This window comes from Eleutherodactylus coqui, chromosome 1, assembly GCF_035609145.1.
Source record: "Eleutherodactylus coqui strain aEleCoq1 chromosome 1, aEleCoq1.hap1, whole genome shotgun sequence".
NCBI classification, from domain to species: Eukaryota; Metazoa; Chordata; class Amphibia; order Anura; family Eleutherodactylidae; genus Eleutherodactylus; species Eleutherodactylus coqui.
The window spans coordinates 474,210,942-474,231,773 of record NC_089837.1 but is presented as its reverse complement, the minus strand read 5'-3'; the positions used below and the strand labels follow the sequence as shown (position 1 = coordinate 474,231,773).

General features: G+C 42.6%; 1 protein-coding gene across 1 annotated transcript in view; it reads left to right on the top strand.

Moving 5' to 3' along the window:
- Positions 1-20,832, top strand: part of SHMT2 (serine hydroxymethyltransferase 2) — a 76,106-nt gene that overhangs the window by 36,609 nt on the left and 18,665 nt on the right. Inside the window, exons 6-10 of the mRNA XM_066584445.1 lie at positions 1,039-1,161; positions 5,902-6,041; positions 10,859-11,024; positions 16,890-16,989; positions 19,223-19,378. Of these exons, the coding sequence (XP_066440542.1) occupies positions 1,039-1,161; positions 5,902-6,041; positions 10,859-11,024; positions 16,890-16,989; positions 19,223-19,378 (685 nt within the window). The remainder of the gene's footprint in view (positions 1-1,038; positions 1,162-5,901; positions 6,042-10,858; positions 11,025-16,889; positions 16,990-19,222; positions 19,379-20,832) is intronic.

The following is a 20,832-nucleotide window of genomic DNA, read 5'->3' as shown; positions in this document are numbered from 1 at the left end:
TTATTTTATCTCATTTCGCCCTTGGATATATTTACCTGGAAAACTTTTTTAAAGGGGTTTACAGCACTGCACCAGATATGTGCAAGGATAAGTCATCAATTGTTGATTGCCGGGGGTTTGCCAATCGGTGAGCACTGCTGTCATTTCAGTCCAGGCCTAGCACAGCGCTGTACATTGTATAATGGCTGTGCCTGGTATTGCAATTCAGTCCCGTTCAAATGACTAAGACTGAGCTGTTCTCATGTGAGTAATGTATGTGACGCCACAAGCCTGAGAAGAGGCCGTGGCGCTCACACTAGTGCCGCAGTTTCTTCAATCAGCTGATTGACAGGAGACCAGAACAGCGGTCCCTGCTGATTAACTATTGATGACACTCCTGAGGGGATAGATTATTATCAATAGTATAGTGAGTACAAATTCTATGCTCTCTGAACTCAGATGATCCCCCCCCCCCCCAATTCTGTCTCGGCTATAGAAATATTAATGTTGTTTGCTTCTAAATACAAATGTTTTATTTATCCTGTTTTTATAATTATAACTCTGCACCTGTCTGGGAAATATGAGTTCCTATTACTTGTGACTGTTCCCCTTCGTAATAAGTGCTCTTGGGGTAGTAAATATCATGTCACCTATAAGACTATTAAATCAATTTGGTTCCGTGATGTCATTCACAATTCATTCCTGATATTATGTGTGACTCGCAGCATCTCAGGCATAATGTTCAGTCGTTTTCTTCACTTCTTGATTTCTGCCTCCATAAATAAAAAAAACATTATTTCTTGGTTGTATTTGACATACCTCGCCTATTTTAGGGTTCATTAGCCCTCTCGCACTACCAAATATGCTGTAATGTAATCATTCAACCTGTTTGCTCACCTGCCTTGTCCAATACTGATCCATTGCTCCGAATGACAATTTGCTAATATTTGGCTGTGAACCATCTATTGGTTCTAGCGAACCGTATGCTGCCCCTATAAGTTTACCTTGTACAGTAGTTTATGTATACCTGTTCATTCATACCTGGATTTTATTTCTAAGCCAGCCACGGGGTTGATTGACTATGACCAACTAGAGGTGACTGCCCGGCTCTTCCGTCCAAAACTCATCATCGCTGGTACTAGCGCCTATGCAAGACTGATTGATTATGCCAGAATACGGAAGGTATGTAGAATGGAGGTTGGTGTTACAAATAAGTTACTGTTTGTCCGGGTGTAATTGTAATGTTATATCTAGAGATGAGCGAGTATACGCGCTAAGGCACATTACTCGAGCGAGCAGTGCCTTAGCCGAGTATCTCCCCGCTCGTCTCTAAAGATTCGTGGGCCGGCGCGGGTGACAGGTGAGTTGCGGCGGGGAGCGGGGTGGGGGGGAGAAAGGGAGAGAGAGATCTCCCCTCCGTTCTTCCCCGCTCTCCCCCACCGCTCCCCGTCCGGCGCCTCTCCCCGAATCTTTAGAGACGAGCGGGGAGATACTCGGCTAAGGCACTACTCGATCGAGTAATGTGCCTTAGCGAGTATACTCGCTCATCTCTAATTAGGAAACATTAGACCACTTAGCCACATTTGGAACCATTAGATTAATTAGCTACTAGCAGATTTTTTGCCTCACACGAATGAACATTCCTTATGGGCGCACAAAGTATAGTAAAATATGTCGAGACGAGCAAAAAAATATTGCTCGTTTTGCAAAAATTCTATACTCATGCTAACGCAAATAAGCATGTGCTAGTGTGAAGTGGGCCTTAGTGACTGGAAAAACGGTGTAGCACTATGCCCTGTCACCTTCTGCCTCTAGTCTAGATCTCCCCCGCTCCCCACCGCAACTCACCTGTCACCGGCGCTGGCCCCGACTCTTTACAGACGAGTGTGGAGATACTTGGATAAGGCACTACTCGCTCGAGTAATGTGCCTTAGCGAGTATACTCGCTCATCTCTAGTTATATCTATTGTTCTCTGCCTATTGGCTTTGATGTAAGTTATTGTCTTAGAGACCTGGCTCTGCTGTTAGGGTTGTATGGGTTTTTATGTGCATGACCTTTCCAATATTTTCAATATTCTTCTAACATTTTATTAAAGTTGGTTGCTGTGGAAATGATTAATATCCTGAAACAAAACAAACATCAGATATATATCACTCAGTCCAACAATGTAGCAATATGTTTGCTGCTGGATGCAGGTTAGAACCTGGTGGAAGATGATGCATATGTATCGAGATGTATCCTTCTACAACACATTATAGCATCTCGTGATTTTAATAAATGCCTTATCGTGCAATACAGTAGGCATCTGTAGAGGTTGCAATAATGTAACGGATTACTGTAAAGGCTCCTGTGTGCCTTGAATCCAGTCTCCTACGTATTTCTATATCAGCCTGTCTATCACGGCTACATAACGGGACAAAACGTAATTTCAATGGATTTCAGTGGTTGCGTTTTCATGATCAGGACTTCACCGCTGTTAATTGTACGGCCGAGAAAAGATAGGACTTGCCCTATCATTCTCGCGTGTAGTCAATACATTGTGCAGGGAAGATCGGGTGTCAACTGTCTTCCCGCGTTTTTTTTCAAACTCCTGCAATCTGGCGCGGAGTTAAGTCAGCGAGTGAGAAGAAATTACCCTAGTTCAGGTGCAACTACGCTCCATAGCGGTGAGCGTAGTTGCACCTACGGCAATGTGTATTTGCACTGAGAATGGCTTTGCTTTGGGTTTGTGGTGGTCGCATCCAGGAACCACCAAATTTTAGCCTGGGTGGACAAGCACACAGCACTGGCCCATGAGTATTATCCTTAAAGGGGTGTTCCCATATTTATTAGGGCCTTATCCTGTCTCAATGCTCTCGTACTGCTTGCTGCAGCATCCAAATTTTGACTCGTGGAGGGCCATACATGCATGCATAGTATGCTAGGCTGAAAAACGACAACTATCCATCTAGTTCATCCTGTTTCTGCCCCCCACGTTGATCCAGAGCAAGGCAAACAAAAAATCTCCAATGAGGCAGTCAGAATAATCCTTGGATCAACGCTCCTCAGAGATGGTTCTTTCTTGACTCCAAGTCCGGTAGTCAGAAGATCACCTTATCAACCCATTCTGACTATTTAATGTTTTTATCCTGTGGTAGCCTTAATCCCAGTTACCTCTACCACCAGTGGCTATAAACAGGTTAATGGTGTATTTCCATCTTGGTGCCTTACCCCGATTCGGCCCTGCTGCCCACTACATTCAGACTCCCAGAGGTCAGCGGGGTTTGCCGAAACAGCCAGACATCCTGAGTTATGATGTTGGTTCAGATCATTAGGCTACTGAAATTTGGCTGCATTTTGGGCATCTGAATGAGGCCTATCTCCTATATTTATTTATTGTATGCAGGGTGTCCACAAAAATACCTACTAGGGGGCAAAAGAGATTTTGGTTTTTCCAGCATTGCACGAGGGTTGTGTGTGGAGCCTGCCTGTTCCAGCACTAAATGATCAAAGGAAATCAACTTAAGACAAGCAGCAATAAAGACATATGAAGGACTTAAAAAAACCAAAAGTTAACCTTTTTATCTTACATGGAGTGCTGAAAACGGTCAACATCAGCGCGTACACAAAGATGTACATGGTTGAACATGGTGGAATGGAAAGCACGTAGCATTTCTAGGGTTACCACTTCACAAGCCACTCATATCCAGCTCTCCAGTATCCATGAGCCACGATCGGCAGCAAAGCCTAGCTCCGATAAGTCACATGTCCAGTAGCCAGCCCCGAGGAGAACCTAGCAGGATGGGCAGCGAGGTGGAACAACTTCTATACAGTGTGGCCTGGCTTGCAGCAGTGAAGCGGAAAATTTCTTTCATCACAACTGTGTGGTGGTGGGACTAATCTAAAAAATGGCAATCTGGTTGCCATTTGCAAAATCTTGGGGTTGCCATTTGGATCCCTGGCCTGGAAGCATCTCGTGAAATTCTATGTGCTGCAGTTTGTGTTTCGTCCTGTTTTCCCATAAAGTAATTGCCGTTTCATAGTATGGTTCATTCGTATAAGACATTGCTGCTGCACTCTATGTAACGCTTAGCAGCTTACATCAGGTTGTCTCTTGTAGAAACAATTGGCATTGTGTTCCACAGTATGATTCGTTTAGATTTATTTCGGGATTTGCATCTTGGCCATAGAAAAATCTACCCATATCCGCTGATTAACCATGCGATTGTCACACGACCCTTTAATTGATTTTTTTTTTTTTATTTCACTGATTTCATAAATTCATTTGTGGCATTTTTTTCTTTAATTGCCACCAATAAATAAATCCATTGTTCTGCTAATTCGTCTTCAATGGATTCCTTGGAACAAGCAGGCTCCATACATCTACCCTTGTGTAATGCTGGAAAGCTCTTTTGCCCCTCAATAGGTATTTCTGTGGTAGAAGCAGCCCTCTGCTGTAGACGCTGTAGCTGACCGTAGCATTTCTACTACACTTTGCGGACAGCCCGCGTGTTTACAGCCAATGACGTTACTCTGTGTGCGTACATAATAAAGCAATCTATTTTATTCAAACTTGGTCCAAAATGAAATTTCCAAATTTTTTTTTTTTTTTTTTTGCACCTAGAGTAATTTTTTTTTTCTTGTTAACACTGTTTGTTTCTACTATTCTCCTCTATTTCACGCATTGTGCAGAAACCCTTTTCGAGCCCATTAGTGAGACTAGCTCAGTGCTGATGGTATATCCGAGTTAATATAGCGTGTTTATCAGCATAGAGTACCTGAGGGACCCAATTCACGCTTGTAGATTGGTGCACCGAGTCTCTGCTCAAATTCTGATCTGAATGAGGCGACAGAAGGTGCAGCGTCTTGGCTGTGTTAGTCTTTCATTGTCTTCAGACCCTTTGGGTATAAATCAGACGCCAGAAAAAGGATGTTTTAGCTATTTTAAGCAAAGTATTGCCAGTCTGGACAGAAAATTCTCTGGAGTTTTAATAGAGAAAATCGGAGAAGGCTCAACCTGAGGGCCACCAGACTACGGCTCTCGGAAGACTGAATCAAGACTAAATTTACAGCTGATGAATGGAAGCAGAATTCGTTTTAATTTCGAAATGGTAACCTAAAGACAATTGTTAGAGGAAAAAACAGTTAGGGGGGAAAGTGTTCTTGAGACTTTTGGTGATGTGTAACCAATATGAATGCAGAAGCAGTGGAGTTGTAAGGTAAAAGGAAATCTACTATGGTCAACGGGCAAATGAATTGCAGTCCGAGTTGACTACTATGGAAAAAGTATCACTCCGTTTCTCATAGAATCCTAGAATGGTAGAGTTGCAAGGGACCTCTAGAGTCATCTGGTCCAACCCCCTGCTTAGTGTAGGATACATCCCAGAATTGCTTTTGCCTTTTTGGCTGCTGCATCACATTGTTGACTCATGTTCAGTCTATGATCTGTTTTTGACAGAGAGTATCATGCAAGAGTCTAATTAATTAGAATAGGAACCGTGCGCACGTTTAATCTTTGGGTTTTGTACTTTGCCTTGTCAACTCTACAACCCAGTTTGTGGTATTATCTCTCCAGGTCAGATTGAACAAGAGATTTGTAATCGGAGGGCCGTTTAGTCTTTTTAGTTTTGTGTGGACCATCACACAGACATTGAGAGAACTACAACCTCTACTACTGTGGTCATTTAGAGTAGTTCAAGCAATGAATTAGTCCATAATGGATGACATTCTATATCTGGAGCCTTTAGTCCTACATGTGAACTACATAGAGGTTGGCATTAATAATTCACTAGTCCATACTAGCAGGGACAACATGCACTTTTGAGCATTAACTGCCCTATCCTTTTTCCCGTACTGTACCTCTCTCCACCACATAAGATGGTGATTTGAGACCTAAGCCTAGATATATTTGTAGATCTTCCTTGACCTCTCCCATCTTCCAGGTCTGCGATGAGGTGAAGGCCTACCTACTGGCTGATATGGCACACATCAGCGGTCTTGTTGCTGCCGGTGTTATTCCATCTCCTTTTGATCATTCCGATGTGGTCACCACAACAACTCACAAGACTCTCCGAGGAGCCAGGTAAAAGAAGTGGTGATATTAAGTTTTTAAGATATAGCTGCCAATTTTTGCTGTGTGCAGGTTCACTAGCAAAAGTATAGTGGCAGCTTGTTAGACAGTTCTTGTATTGGTATATGAAGTTTGTGAAAACCTACGCATAACCAAATGGGTTTTCCTCCCCAAACATTTGTCTAACACGCATAAGTGGCTCTAAAAGCTGCCGCAAAAAGTGCTAATGCTATTGAAGGCGCAGGTTTTTTGTTTTTTTTATTCTTAAAAGGAGTTGTACCACAATTGCAAGTTATCCCCTATCTACTGGGTAGGGAATAACTTGCTGATTGGTGGGGTTCTCTCCAATGAGACCCCCACTGATCTCAATAGCAGGATTCCTGTGTCCTGCTGTCCAGTCACTGTGGGGATGCTTCTCCCCCTGTAGTAACATCACTGTGAATGGTGCATTGGCCGAGCATGCGTGCTGAGGGCTCCATTCATTTCAATGGGGCTGATGGAAATAGACGAGCAGCACCTGCTGCTCAGGTATATCGGCAGTCCTATTGGAAGGGAATAGAACGCTAGTGCACTTGCTCAATCGGCACTCCATTCAATCTCCTCACTGCATTGGGCGCAGTTACCAGGGCTATGGAGTTGGTAAGCCAAACCTCTGACTGCTCGATTCTCGTGGACTCCGACTCCTTCCTATAGGACTCATGTTTTTCAATGATAAATCTACTGTATTAAAATAGGTACGGTGTGGTAATGGGTTTTGATAAATGGGGGCTTTGATGAACAGAACATATATTTATAGGACACTTCACATTTTTACTAAATTAATGTAAAAGGTATTTTTGCAACAAATTCTGTATCTAATTATACACTATTTATAATATATAGATTTTTTTTTATAAGTATGTTTCTTCCAACTCCACCAAAATGACTCCATCTCCAACTCCGTGACTCTGACTCATCAGTGCGTTCCCTAACTATTGGCAAGTTATGCCTTATCCTCTGTATAGGGGATAACTTGTAATTGTGCTGCAGCCCTTGTAAATAGGAGCGGTCACCTCTCCTAACATGTCTGTCTTAGTAAATAGTTGGAATCCCTATATGCACCGATTGGAGTTTATGTATGGACCATTGACCAGGGGAAAAGTAACTCCTGTTCTGTCTTTTTTTTTTTTCCTCTTCATACTATTCCAGGAGGAATAACAGAGGAGTGACACAATACAGGGTTGGAGAGAAGCATGTTTCAGAACTATTTCATGGGCAATGATGGTATTTTCTAAAACAGACATATTGGATGTCAGGAAAGCCAACCAGTTCTCTTAAAGCTGCTTTTTTTGGTTTCTGCCTTTCCTCTAGTTCTCAAAAAAAAAAAAAGTTTGAACAAATTGACAACTGGGTGTTACCATTCCCCTTGTGTGGGGCTGGCTGGATGTTGTCGCGCTGTCGGGTCACAACACCAACTGCTAACACTCGGTTGTCCATTTATTCTTGAATTTCTAGGAAGAATAACAGGGGAACGAGTCTGTCCAGAGTTCTAAGAAAAGCTCTGCATTTGGTTTATAGGTAAAAACGAAGTGTCAGGAGAGCAATTCAAGAACTTGTAATCTAAAACTCTCTATAGAGGTGATGTTTTTTTAAAAACAAAAAAAAACGTATTTTTACCTTTTTTTGTAAGTTAACAGATTAAAAATGCCCCAAAGTGCTTATTGCACTGTATGTTCACAGATGGATTTTGGTGCATGGTGTCCCATTCGTTTCAATCAATATCTGCCTCTGTCTTGATTCGGGCTCACACCCACTCGCGTTCTTTTATTTTTTTTTTAAATATCGCTGCGTTTTTTTAAATGCGATTGTCAATGGGACTTTCTAGTGTTAAAAACGCATCGCACAAAAATCGCAAAGCAGAAACTTTGAATGCGTTTTTAACATTAGACCGTCCCATTGGCAATCGCATTTAAAAATCGCAGCGATATTGCATCGTTAAAAACCGCAAGTGGGTGTTTTCACACCCAAAGCCCCAATAGAAGTGAATGGGGATGCGTACAATACACTAGGAGATGTGCGAAATGCTACATAATTGCGCATGAAAAAGGACACATCTGGAACTCATTAGACCAATTAGCTATTTAAATCTGTGCGTCTTTGCTTGCTGCGCTAATCAACATGCCTTACAGGTGCAAAAGGTACATTGAAATGCGTTGATGCAAAAAAAGCATCATTCTGCAAAAACGCTACGCTCGTGCGAAGGAGGCCTTAAAAGAACATCATCAGAACTGCTATCTGATATGCTATTCTTTTTTTAACCTTTTGATTGGAAATTGATAGTTTTTAGAACATCTGCCAGTATCATTATTGTATGGTCCCTCCGGTTGAAGTTTCCCTAGGACGAAGGACCCTAAATAACGGAGTGTGTGTAGGACATGCGAATATGATCCAGGGCACTGCTAATGACTAAATGCATCATCCTCGGGGTTCCTGGAAGTTGTGCCCAGCCTGGGCTGCTCTTCTCACTACAGATATATACTAGTAGCTCACCATAGAAGGAAAATACTTTTTTTTTTGCCGGCTTATAACGAGTGGATTCTAATAATAAAAGGTAGCAGCATTTTGCCGTCGGCTGTGCGCGACGCGGTAGTTATTATATTGTTGTGGAAATGGTGCGATCACCGCTAGACACTGCTAGCATTTCTTCCTGCTGATCTCTTCACCTTCCAATCAAAGCAATTAGCGAATACTGTAGGTCTTGGCACACGTATGCCTCTGCCCTCACCTCCCCTGGTTCTTCCTGATCTTCGGAGGCTTTCTTTTATTATCACTTTTTGGCACCTCTCTCGCTTCCGTCAGTTTCACGTCCCGGACTGGAGCGTGAAGCAGGAAACTGTGTGAAACAGAGCAGCGGGACTACTCGGTCCTCACGCTGGGCTTCATTCACCCTTTCTCTGCTCCAGAGATCTGTTGGATGCAACCTACTGCTCAGACAAAACACTTCTATCTGCAAACTAAGGCAAAATGAAAAGTCGTCTTCAGCAAGGCTGAGTGCTGTCTCTTCTGTATAGAATTGGTCACCAAACGGTAAAGGAACCTGAAGGGCAAGTCTTTACGTAATGATGATATTGGTCACGAACCTATATGGGTGAAAAGTGGGTCTTCTAATATTACATGGAGGGCATCATGTGGCGAAGAGTGTTAAGCCAGCAGTATGCAGTCCTAAGCTCTTGCTCACGACCTTAAGGTTGCGGGTTCAGGTAGCCGGCTCAAGGTCAACTCTGCCGTCCATCCTTCCAAGGTCCGTAAAATGAGCACCCAGCTTGCTGGAGGGTAATAAACAAAAATGACCTGAAAGTGCTGCAGAATAAGTTGGAGCTATACAAATAACAAGATTTATTTTTATTATAGCACTAATTTGCTTGTTTTTGCCAATCCCTAGGTTATTCTAGACTCCTCAATAACCTTCCTATTATGTAGCCAGAAGAACGTGTGGTCATAAGACAGAAGGTCTCAGGGAATTTGATTAAAGGGAGAGAAGGACACTCCCTATAATGTGACTGTGAAGCGTTAAATTTTGGTTCTGCTTAGGAGTCTGGTAAAGCTGAATGGTCACCCATAAGACATTAGGTCATACACAGAGATTTGTCGCTCAGCATACCCAAAAGTGGCTTCAACCAACAAATGAGCGCTGTCCTGTATTACTATACCATACCTATGCAGAACAGCCTTCAACGTTGGAGCGCTGTCCTGCATAGTGTTAGAAAAGCGTATGCTCTCAGCCGACATCAGAGTTATGCAAGGAAAATCTTAATGTCTGATGAGGGCCGACACTAGATTGGAAAGGGTTAAGGATTGGGTACCTCTGCACGTGTCGGAACTTTTTGAAGTTTGAATCTCGCCATAAATCTCTGGCAGTTGCGCCGCCAATCCACATGTTAGATTTTACTGTGAATTACGTTGTGAGTTTACCCCGGTAGGTTGACAGGGTAAAACTCTGCAGCATAATTGGATTCTATAGATTTTTTAAAAATCAATTGCGCATCTCAGAATCCATGCAATAATCTTGTGTAACGTGGGTGAGATTTTGTAAAAGCCCATTTACTTACATTGTACTATTAACGGGTTGTGGATTTTACTTGTAAAATTCTACACCAAATCCAACGTGTGAACTTGTTGTCCATTCCATGCATGAGAACTAAGATGTAAGCATGTGTTCATGAGTGTACGCCTCACAAATACTTAAGGGACCTCATTGACCCGATACAAGTCAAAATAGTACTCAGTTAGCTTGGGTCCAGCCAGTATTGGTTTGCATAATGGCCCTTTGACATTAAATGAGGATTTACCAATTCTCATTTGGCTGAGCGAACGAGCTGATGACGTCGGGCTGCTGATTCCGGAACTTGTTTTTGGTCATCCAAGGTGGCTGCAGCAATTTTCTAACTAGCTAATGTATAGTGTAGACTGCTCTTTGATTGGCCAGTGCTGATCACATGAGCAGGTATAGTGCACTAGTAGTCTAACACAACCAATGCACTGTGCGGATTAGGTAGTCTGAAGATTGTGTTGGCCATTTTGGAAGGGGTAAAAACAGGACCCTGCGGATTGGAGGGAGGGCAGAGAAGAACATGGGCAGGTAATATGAAACTGGAGAATCGCTTTCATTTTAGATACATTAGGTCAATAAAAAACAAATGTAGACACAGCCTTTAAATTTTAGTGTGTTTTTTTTTTTTCTTTTAACTTTAAAGCAAATTCTTTGAGAACAGTCTGACCGATGAAGCATGAGTATCAGAAAACAAGTGAGCAACAATACTTTGATCTCATTTCTGTCCTTGTAAATTTAGGTCTGGACTGATATTTTACCGTAAAGGAGTGAAATCGGTGGATAAGAAAACTGGAAAAGAAAGTCATTATAACTTTGAAGATAAAGTCAACTTTTCAGTTTTCCCTTCAATCCAGGGAGGTCCTCACAATCATGCAATAGCCGCTGTCGCAATAGCATTAAAACAGGTGAGACCAAAGCAGATTAACATTGGGATGTGTTAAAATGTGGAACGTGGACAAGATCACTGCAGACCGTGTCCCCGAAACACCTCACTTATCAAAAGTGGACTTATCTGCTCCTAAAACCTCTGGCAATCGGCTGTTTTCTGTGGGGGAAATGGTATATTACACAGAGCCCTTTCATTTGAATTAGTGACCTTGTACTACTGATCATGTCTTCCAGAACAGAAGCCACTTTTTGTGGCAACGTTTTACTATGGCTTACAGAGGAGAGATAACAAGCGGGATCTCAATATGAAGTAATAAATAAAGGTCCATTTAAGGCCCATTTACATCAACCGATCGCTAAAAGATCGCTCAAACGACAGTTTTTAGTGACAGCTTTGAGCGATCATTTTGCATAAACTATTAAGTAGCTACTCAGCTACTTAATAGCAATTAAGTGTGCAAATGAAGCCTTACCTGAAAGGAGTTAATAGCCCGAGGGCTCTTATCTGCGCTCAGATCCTTTGTTCTCCAGGGGTAAACAATGCTATCAGCACTCCCCATGAAGGACTGCTGATGAGGCTGACGGACGATTTTTAGGTTGGACTGAATTTAACAATCAGCTAGCAGTGCACGATGCGCGCGCATTTAGACGCAACGATTATCGCTAAGACGATTGCTTAAAAATTGCTAAAAGACAATCATCGGCTAGTGTAAATGGGCCTTAACACACGCATATCTTTCAAAAGATTGAAAGATCAGCGATCATTTTGCATAAAAGTACTAATGAACACTAATTGCTATTAGTACTTATCAGCTTCATTTGCATGCAATTGAGCTTCTCAGAGCTGTAAAGGCCTATTAACATGGAATGATCGCTCAAAAATCACTAAAAAGCGATCGTTTGAGAGATAATCGTTGCATCTACATGCGCGGCCTTCGTGAACTTTTTGGGTACTGCTAGCTGATCAATAAATTCAGTCCAATCTAAAAATCGTTTTTCAGCCTTATCAGCAGTTCTCCATGGGGAGTGCTGATAGCATTGTTTCTGGTTGGAGAGCAAAGGAACTGAAAGCAGATAAGAGCCCTCCAGCTATTCACTGCATTCAGCTACAGGCTTCATTTGCACACTTAATTGCTCTTAAGTAGCTGAGTAGCTACTTAATACTTTATGCAAAATGATTGCTTAAAGCTGTCACTCAAACTGTTTGAGCGATCTTTGAGCAATCATTGCACCGTGTAAATAGGCATTTACAGAGCTGTCTTTAGAGCAGGATGTGATAGCGGGAGAGAAGCGGAGTTCTCTGATATATATGATTTTGAGACAGATTTCAGCATAAAAGTAATAAATTCTCTCCTTAGAGAGAGAGTGAGAGTCCTGCTTGCGCCGCCCTCCTAGTCTTGATTGACAGCCTATGCACACACATGAAAAGATAGCAATCTCTGTGTATAGGCAGGTTAATCAGAATTCGCAGTGTGGTTCAGGCAGCCTGAACTCAGGGATAAGTTCCCTTTAGACTGCCAAGTGAATGGGAAGTTATGGTGCAAAAGGCTTACTTGGGCTGGTTTCAGTGTGATATTGAGTGTAAAACTTTTAGAGAAGTTTATTTTATAGCTGCTGAGTTAACTAAACTCCCAGATTGTCACCATTGGACTCGGGAGGGAAATGTACGGCCGAGTGATATAGAAGAGATTGTATGCAAAGCACGTTAAGGCCTCCCTCACACTGGCTTTTGCAGAAATGCAGCGGTTTTCAAGACTGCGGTTTCAGCAGCATTGTCAGGCGTTTTTGAAAAGGGAATATTCACCTAGCAGGCTCCGTTCGGGTCCCTGCCGCTACTCTCCGGCTTTCCTGCAGGCTTCCGGGCACTTGTCAGCCTCCGACAGACCATCTCTTGCTGGTAGCAGGGTTAAAAACCCACAGCTCCAGCAAGAGATTGCTCTGATTGACTGAGCCACAGCTCAGGCAATCAGAGCCAGCGCTCAATACAACAATCACAGCCATTCATTGAATGACTGTGATTGGCTCATCAAGCGCTGGCTTGGATTGGCCAGCGCTCGATGAACCAACCAGAGCAATCTCTTGCTGGAGGCGAGATAATCAAAACCCCGTTACCAGCTAGAGATGCTCTGTTGGCGCTGACAAGTGTCCGGAAGCCTGTAGGAATGCTGAAGAGCAGCGGAAGGGACCCCTGGAAGCGTCTGCTAGGTGAGTATGTTTTTGTAATGTTTTTTTTTTTTTGTAGTGTAGCCAGGGCTTGCGTTTAGCGCTGTCAAAAATGCAGTACCAAGTTGTGCCACGTTTTCGGCAGCGCTGAAACCGCTGCCCATTAATTTCAGTGGGCGACGCACGGCTGAAAACGGCCAGAGAGAGAACATGCATCGCTGTCAAAGCGCAGTGTGGAAACCGCTTGTGTGAGCAGCCCCATTGAAATGAATGGGAGCATTTTACAGCGTGTAGGCCACCTATTTGGACACCTCGCACATCCAAACTCCATGAACAATGACCTAGAGGAATGGTGATGACCCTATCTGGTGCCTATGCTGGAGGTTTGTAAGAAGGAGCCATTGATTCTCCTTTGTTCTTGGGGTCATTTGTAGAGTGTTGTAATATGCTGAAGAGTGATTAGATGTAGAGCTAGATTTAAGAAGGTCTTTTATTTTAAAAAAATTAATAAAATAAATAACAAAATTGCCATATAGTCATGTCCTGCTATGCTTTTTTTTTTACTATTTACACTCTATCTTGATTTTAATATTTCAATAGTTTCAATTAATAGCTTAACTATAAAATAATTGCTTTCCTTTAACCATAGTAGTGTGAAACATGTATATATTTGTACATTTCTTGAACTATAGCATATTTCTTTCCGCTTTAACGTGTCTATTGAATAACCATTATACTCAACAATATTCCCATTCTGATCCATGTGCAGTTATTGGCTTTAGGCCTCATTCACACGATTAGAAATCTGTGGTGAAAAAATGATGTGGACCTGCATGCGGATTCGCACTATTCAAGGCGGATCTGTATGTGGTTTCTGCATCAAGAAAAAAAAATTCTTCCTATGCACAGAACAATCTCCATTGAACTCAATGTGATAGTAAAAGGACACGGGGTCTAAGAGCTCCTTCACAGATTTTTTTTTTTCTTTTAACCCCTTGAGTGGCAGGTTTTCTACCACCCTGTCGTGCCCACCAGGGCAGGTTTTTTAAAATGGTCTAATCATTGAATTTCAACTAGTTTTGCAGTTGCGTCTCAAGAGCCATAACTTTTTCATTTTTCCATTGACATGGCCATATAAGGGCTTGTTTTTTGCGGGACAAGTTGTGATTTTTTAAACAGGGGGGAGGAAAAAAAGAAATGGGGAAAAAAGAAAAAAGGGGCCATGTCATTAAGGGGTTAAATAATGTATTAACTTCCTTCTCTGGGTCATTACGACGCACATGGATACCACATGTGTGATTGTATTTTTGATTTTTTACAAAGTAAAGGGAGACAAGTGTTTTTTTTATTTTTTTAATGATTTTTTTTACTTTTTTTTTTTTTTAAATTTAAAAAAAATTTTTTTTTTTTTGTCCCTTTAGGGGACTTCCACAGGGACCCATCAGGACCCCTGATCACATTCCGGGGGTCCGATGGTGACAGCCCTTTACATGCTGCAGTGACAGCCCTTTACATGCTGCAGTCACATAGACTGCAGCATGTAAAGGGTTAACACAGCAGAGATCGGAGTTTTTCTCTGATCTCTGCTGTAAGAGCTAGTACCTAGCTGTCCTCTGACAGCTAACAACCAGCTCTCCCTGCCACAGAGACCATCGGCTTGCTTCTGACAAGCCGATGGTCTCTATGGCAACCTGTAAACAAAGCAGGACATTGCCGACATGTCGGCAATATCTTCTGCTGGTTTTTCAAACCCCTTGCACTGCTCTGTGTGGGTCTGTGCAGGCAGAGCACACTGTCACAGCTTGTGGCATTGTGCTCTGCAGCTCCCATAGTGATACATAGCCCGGAAATCTTCCGGGCTATGTTGCTATGAGCAGTGGAGCTCGTCACGGAACTTTTCCGGGCATGCCACTCAAGGGGTTAAAGCACCATGAGTTTCAAACATATTTTTTAAGCAGATTAAATAAGATGCGTTTTTTTGTTTTTTTTTTGTAATATTTGAAAAGTATACTTTTTGGTGTTCACTCCAATCAATCCCTGTAAAGATGCCTATTGGGGAAATGCAATACTCTGTGATGACTGCATATAAAAATACACCACAAAGAACGCTGTATATGTAAACTTTCCAATAAGTAGCTATAGGGTGTAAAGCCACATCTGGCCATAGCAATGTAGTGTTTGTTTCTTTTTGAGGGGAGATGGTCAAGAAAAAAAACAAAAAACAAAAAAAAAACACGAACCCACTGTAAAAAAGTGTGAATTCAGCCATAAGATTGTGTTATGTGAGTATATACGCACACATTGTCACCCCTTACTACTGCTTTGCAATGCAGGGACGCCGAAATCTTTCGATTAAACCTTTTTTTCTTTGTTAAAAGGAATAACGGTCTCCTTGCGTGTGAAACACCTGCTGACCGATCACCGCAGAGCAGGTGATTCCAATTGGAAATGCGGTTATTAATCAAATTGTGACAGCACTCGAGAATGCTGCAGAATGAAAACCACGGCTTCACCCTGTGAAGCTATTAATTGCTGACTGTAGGTACACACAGAACACTTGTCTTCAAGGAGGCGGCTATTCTTCCTTAAAATAATAAATCGAGGCAAGACGACGGAATCCGAGGCTTCTATGTTGTACTGATTACACAGATGGATGAAGAAATGATCATTTTAGGAATAATAGGAGAAAAAAGCTTTTATATATTATATGTGCAAATCACAATTATGGCCACGAAGGTTAAAGGGTTTTTCCAGGGAGAATACTACTGATGACCCATCCTCAGGATAGGTCATCAATAGTTGATGGGCTGGGGTCCGTCGTTTGCGACCCCCGACCGATCCGCTGTCAGAGCCGCAAATACACAGAGGTCGGCGCGGAAGTCTCTGCGCCGACCTCTGTGTAGTGGCCGGCACTTGTAACTGCAGGCATGGCTTTCATTGAAATCAACGCGAGTCGCGTCTGCAGTTACAAGCGCCGTCCACTACACAGAGGTCAGCGCAGAGACTTCTGCTCTGACCTCTTTGTATTTGCGGCGCTGACAGAATGCGCCCACGCAACTGATCGTTCGGGGTCTCGAACGACGGACCCCAGCCGATCAACTATTAATGATCTATCCTGGGGATAGGTCATCAGTAGTGGTCTTCCAAGAAAACCCCTTTTAAAAGGTTTTTTTTTCTATAAAATATTGTTCTCCGGGGTCCTATGCGGCAAATCTTCCTATATGCACTGATTGCCATGTAGCTGTAAAGCTGGGCAGCTTTGCTATTCAGGTCTCTAGGAAAGCTGGGAGACCATCCATTAGGTTTATATTTTCTGTTTTTATGTTATTTTAGTAGGGAGCCCTCTTTGGCCGTGTTCTCATGTCATGATCGTGTCACAGTTTGGTGATAAAACGCTAAAATCCTTGGGCTTCCGTCTGATATCAGATGTTTTCTCTGACATTCGTATAATCTTCTGTTTCTTTGCATAATACTGCGTCAGATACATAGTAACATAGGTCTTTTTCCGTCCTTACATACTATGTCCATCAAAAGGCAAAAAAAAACCAATGAGCTAGAAGCCAATTTTTGCCCTTTTTTAAGGGAAAAAAAATCCTTCCCGACTTCAATCTGGCAGTCGGAATAATCCTTGGATCACCGACCCTCCTGAAGTTATTAATGATTATAATAGACGACAAGCTATAATAATGATGCACGGAAATCTTTTTCTGACTCTACAGGCCAGTTCTCCAATGTTCCATGAATATGCGGTGCAGGTTCTGAAAAATGCCAAGGCGATGGCTGCCTCCCTGCTTAAGAAGGGTTACACGCTTGTGTCAGGTACGGTAATTATGAATATGATCGTTAGCCTATGTGTCATATAGTTATCGGCGTATCCTATATATGTTGCAGGCAATGTGTGAAATACAGGCATTGTAGAGAATGACTAGGCAAATTACAAAGCTTGTTTTATTTAAATATACTATATACTTTCCCTAGACATTGTATAGATTTCCTAGCCATTCTACAGAGCAACAAGCACTATTTAAAGGGAACCTGTCACCTGCCCAAGGGCTAATGCCCACGGACTGATTATCGCTGCGGAAATCGCGGCCGGACATCCGCCGCGAATTCCACAGCAATGTCCGTCCATAGACATGCTTTGTTAAATGATTCTTCCCTGTCCACGAGGCGGAATCGACTGTGATCTTCTGCTTGTGGGGGAGAAGCACAGCATGTTCTATTCTGTGCGGAAAATCGCGCGGACGGTTTCCATTGCTGTCAATGGAAGCAGTCTGTCCCGCAATACGTCTGCTGTGAGCACAGCGGAAGTATTGCGTGAATCCGCGTCATGCTCGCCAGGTGAGACACTCGCGCGTGGATCCGGAGAGGTGAGTATAGGGTCTTTGGCGGACGCCTGGTCTGATTTCCGCCGCAATATTTCACTGGTGGAATCTGACCCGGCAATGGGCATGAGCCCTAAAGAACAATTAACAAACTAATGGCCTATTTACAAGCAAAGACAATCTTTCAAACGCTTGAAAGATTGACAGTTTTAGGGATCGGTTTGCATAAAATATTAATGGACACTAATGTCCATTACCACTTTATCAGCTTCATTTACGTGTAAAAGGGCTTCCAGGCGTTGTTTGCAGAGCACAGCATGTGGTCTGAGCTATGCACACAGCTCCATTGTTCTCACATGGCCTGTTATCAGAATACAATGTAATCTCTGACTTCCGTGCAGAACACAGCCTGAGGTTCCTGTTATCTTCTCTCCGGCTGAGCAATGGATTTTAATCTCACCTTAAAATCAATGTTCAGCCGAAAAGTAATCAATCGCAGCGTTCACACGCAACGATGATCGCTCATCTCATCTGAGGTCGTTTGACCAAATTTTGGGCCTTAACTTCTAATGCTGGTTGGAGAGGTGACAGAGACCCAGGGGATGTATTTTTCACACTCGCCTGCTTCCTGATTCCCACGGTGCTTGCTTGTAAAGTCTGTGTGCTGGCCGAAAATCTGACTATTTTCAGTTCCATGTGCGCTTTTCAATACAAGTCTATGGAAGAGTAAAAGTGTGGAAGGAGAATGTGGGACTGTAATAGTCACCTTGGAGGAGGATGAAGGTTGGACTATGGGACATTGGTAGAAGAGAAGATGATGATGGGGCTGATGGTGTGAATCATATAGTGAGGTAATTACCCCTCTCTACTCTTCCTTAGTCAGACCTCATCTGGAATACTGTGTCCAGTTCTGGACACCCCACTTTAAAAAAGACCTAGACAAACTGGAACAAGTTCAGAGAAGAGTTACCAAGATGGTGAGCGGTCTGCAAATCATGTCCTATGAGGAACGGTTAAAGGATCTGTTTAGCTTGCAAAAAAGAAGGCTGAGAGGAGACTTAATAGCTGTCTACAAATATCTGAAGGGCAGAGGGATCAGCCCTATTCTCATTTGTACAAGGAAGGACTAGAAGCCATGGGATGAAACTGAAAGGGAGGAGACACAGATTAGTTATTAGACAGTGAGGGGGATCAATAAGTGGAACAGGTTACCACAGGAGGTGGTGAGTTCTCCTTCAATCGAAGTGTTCAAAAAAAAAAAAGGCTGGACAGACATCTGTCTGGGATGATTTAGTGATCCTGCACTGAGCAGGGGGTTTGACCCGATGACCCTGGAGGTCCCTTCCAACTCTACCATTCTATGATTCTATATGTTCTGGTGGAGGGAAAAAAATGGGGCTGAAGGGTGGGAGTTCACTTCTGGCAGAAGTATTTTATACCTTGACTGTTTACCTTATGGCATTGCATAGAATATCCAAGTGTGTGAAATACTCATTTTTTCATACTTTTATGTCCCATTTTTGGCATTCAGTATACTGCCCAAGCATTCTATCCAATGAACTTGCGTTGCCTGTAACATATATACTGACTTGTATCTTGGTCTGTTTGAATGGCAGTCAGTTACGTGTTGTAAATGTGCTAAAAAAAATGTTTTTAAAAAATCACTAGTTGCATTGATAGATGTTTTTGTTATATACTTGAATCTTATGTTTTTCTTGTCTTTTCAGGAGGTACTGATAACCATCTGGTTTTAGTAGACCTCAGGCCCAAAGGTATGGATGGAGCACGAGCTGAGAGGGTGCTGGAACTTGCGTCTGTAACTGCCAATAAGAACACGTGCCCTGGAGATAAGAGCGCTCTTACTCCTGGGGGCCTAAGACTTGGTAAGTCCTTATTTATGGGCAGGTTCGTATATTCCATGGAAGCCCTGTACCCCATGTATTATGATGTTTCCTTCCGTTGTATGTATGCAGTATTCATTCCACATGCAGTAACAGACCCTATGACAGTTAATGTGGGGGAATGTGCATTTTTGAGTTGCAAAAGTCAAAAGTTCTGATTAGCAGGGGCCCCGCTGCTGAGATGTTTGCTGATCGCTCAAGCAAGGGAGCCGCAACACTCAACAGAACACTTTGCCCCTTCGGCTGTCATCGTTACTTGTCAGCTACTCTTGGCAGCTGAAGACTGACCCCTCGACATCATCTACAGATCTCCATGTGTCTACCATCAACTGCGAGAGGAACTGACAGGCAGTGAAGACAGCCAAAGGGGTACTGAGCTCTGAGTGCTGCAGCCCCTTCATTTCACTAATCAGAGGAGGATTCGGTAGCAGCCTCCCCACTGATCAAAACTTTTGCCATGTCAAAAGTTTGTTTAAGGCAAAAAAAAAAGTGCAGTTACTATTTAAACCGCACCCTTAGGGAGCCATTATCTGTTTAAGGCAACCTCCTTTACAAGTTGCCTCACAGCACATATTAAGTTTTGGGGGGGAAAAAACCTAGCACTACTTTAGTTCCAGGGGTTGTAGTTTTTGTTTTTTCCTCTTTCGGCCCATCATGTATTTCTACAGTGGCTTCACTTTTTGTTCACACTGTTTTTCAGACCTCCTTTAGTTAGTGGGCGCTTTCGGATGCTTTATATTCTCTGCAGTTGAACTTGGGGGTTGCCAGCATAAATCCCTCTTATTCAAACACCCTGGATTTTTACTACTTAAACCTTGCTAGTGCCATCCCAATTTCCCAGATATCACTAGATGGATGAGCTATATGATGGTTGACTCACAGAATAGATATTTTGCCTTGTTTTCATTGCTTTTTTTTTTCAAGTCTAAAATACAATTAAATTAATTAAAATTTAAGATCTTTCACTGTTGTACCAAAGGATACAAAAATAATACAAACAAGTCACTCTAATGTTTCCATGGGGATTTTGGTGATCTAAACATACATCCTGTACATGCGCTTAATAGTTGTAGTTCACGAAGGTACTGTAGTTATCACCAGCTGCTGAATTAATCTAAGCAGCAGTTACAGTCCCACACAGCTAACTTGGCAAAGTGTAGATTGGGCAGCCCTAGAAGTATGGGCGAGGTACAGGTATCCAAAGAATGTGGAAACGTATGAACTCTATGACACGTGGGTGTATAGAATAGTGTTGTAGACTGTTTTTTCTATATAGAGACATTTTAGTTATATATTGTGCAGCATGAGTGTGTTTTATTTTAAACCTGGTGAGCCTATGGACGATGTATGCCATTGTCTTATATTGAAATAACAGTAACATTGGCAGCGGCTACATGATGGTATGGCACACAAGCCTCTGGAAGCCCCAGAACATG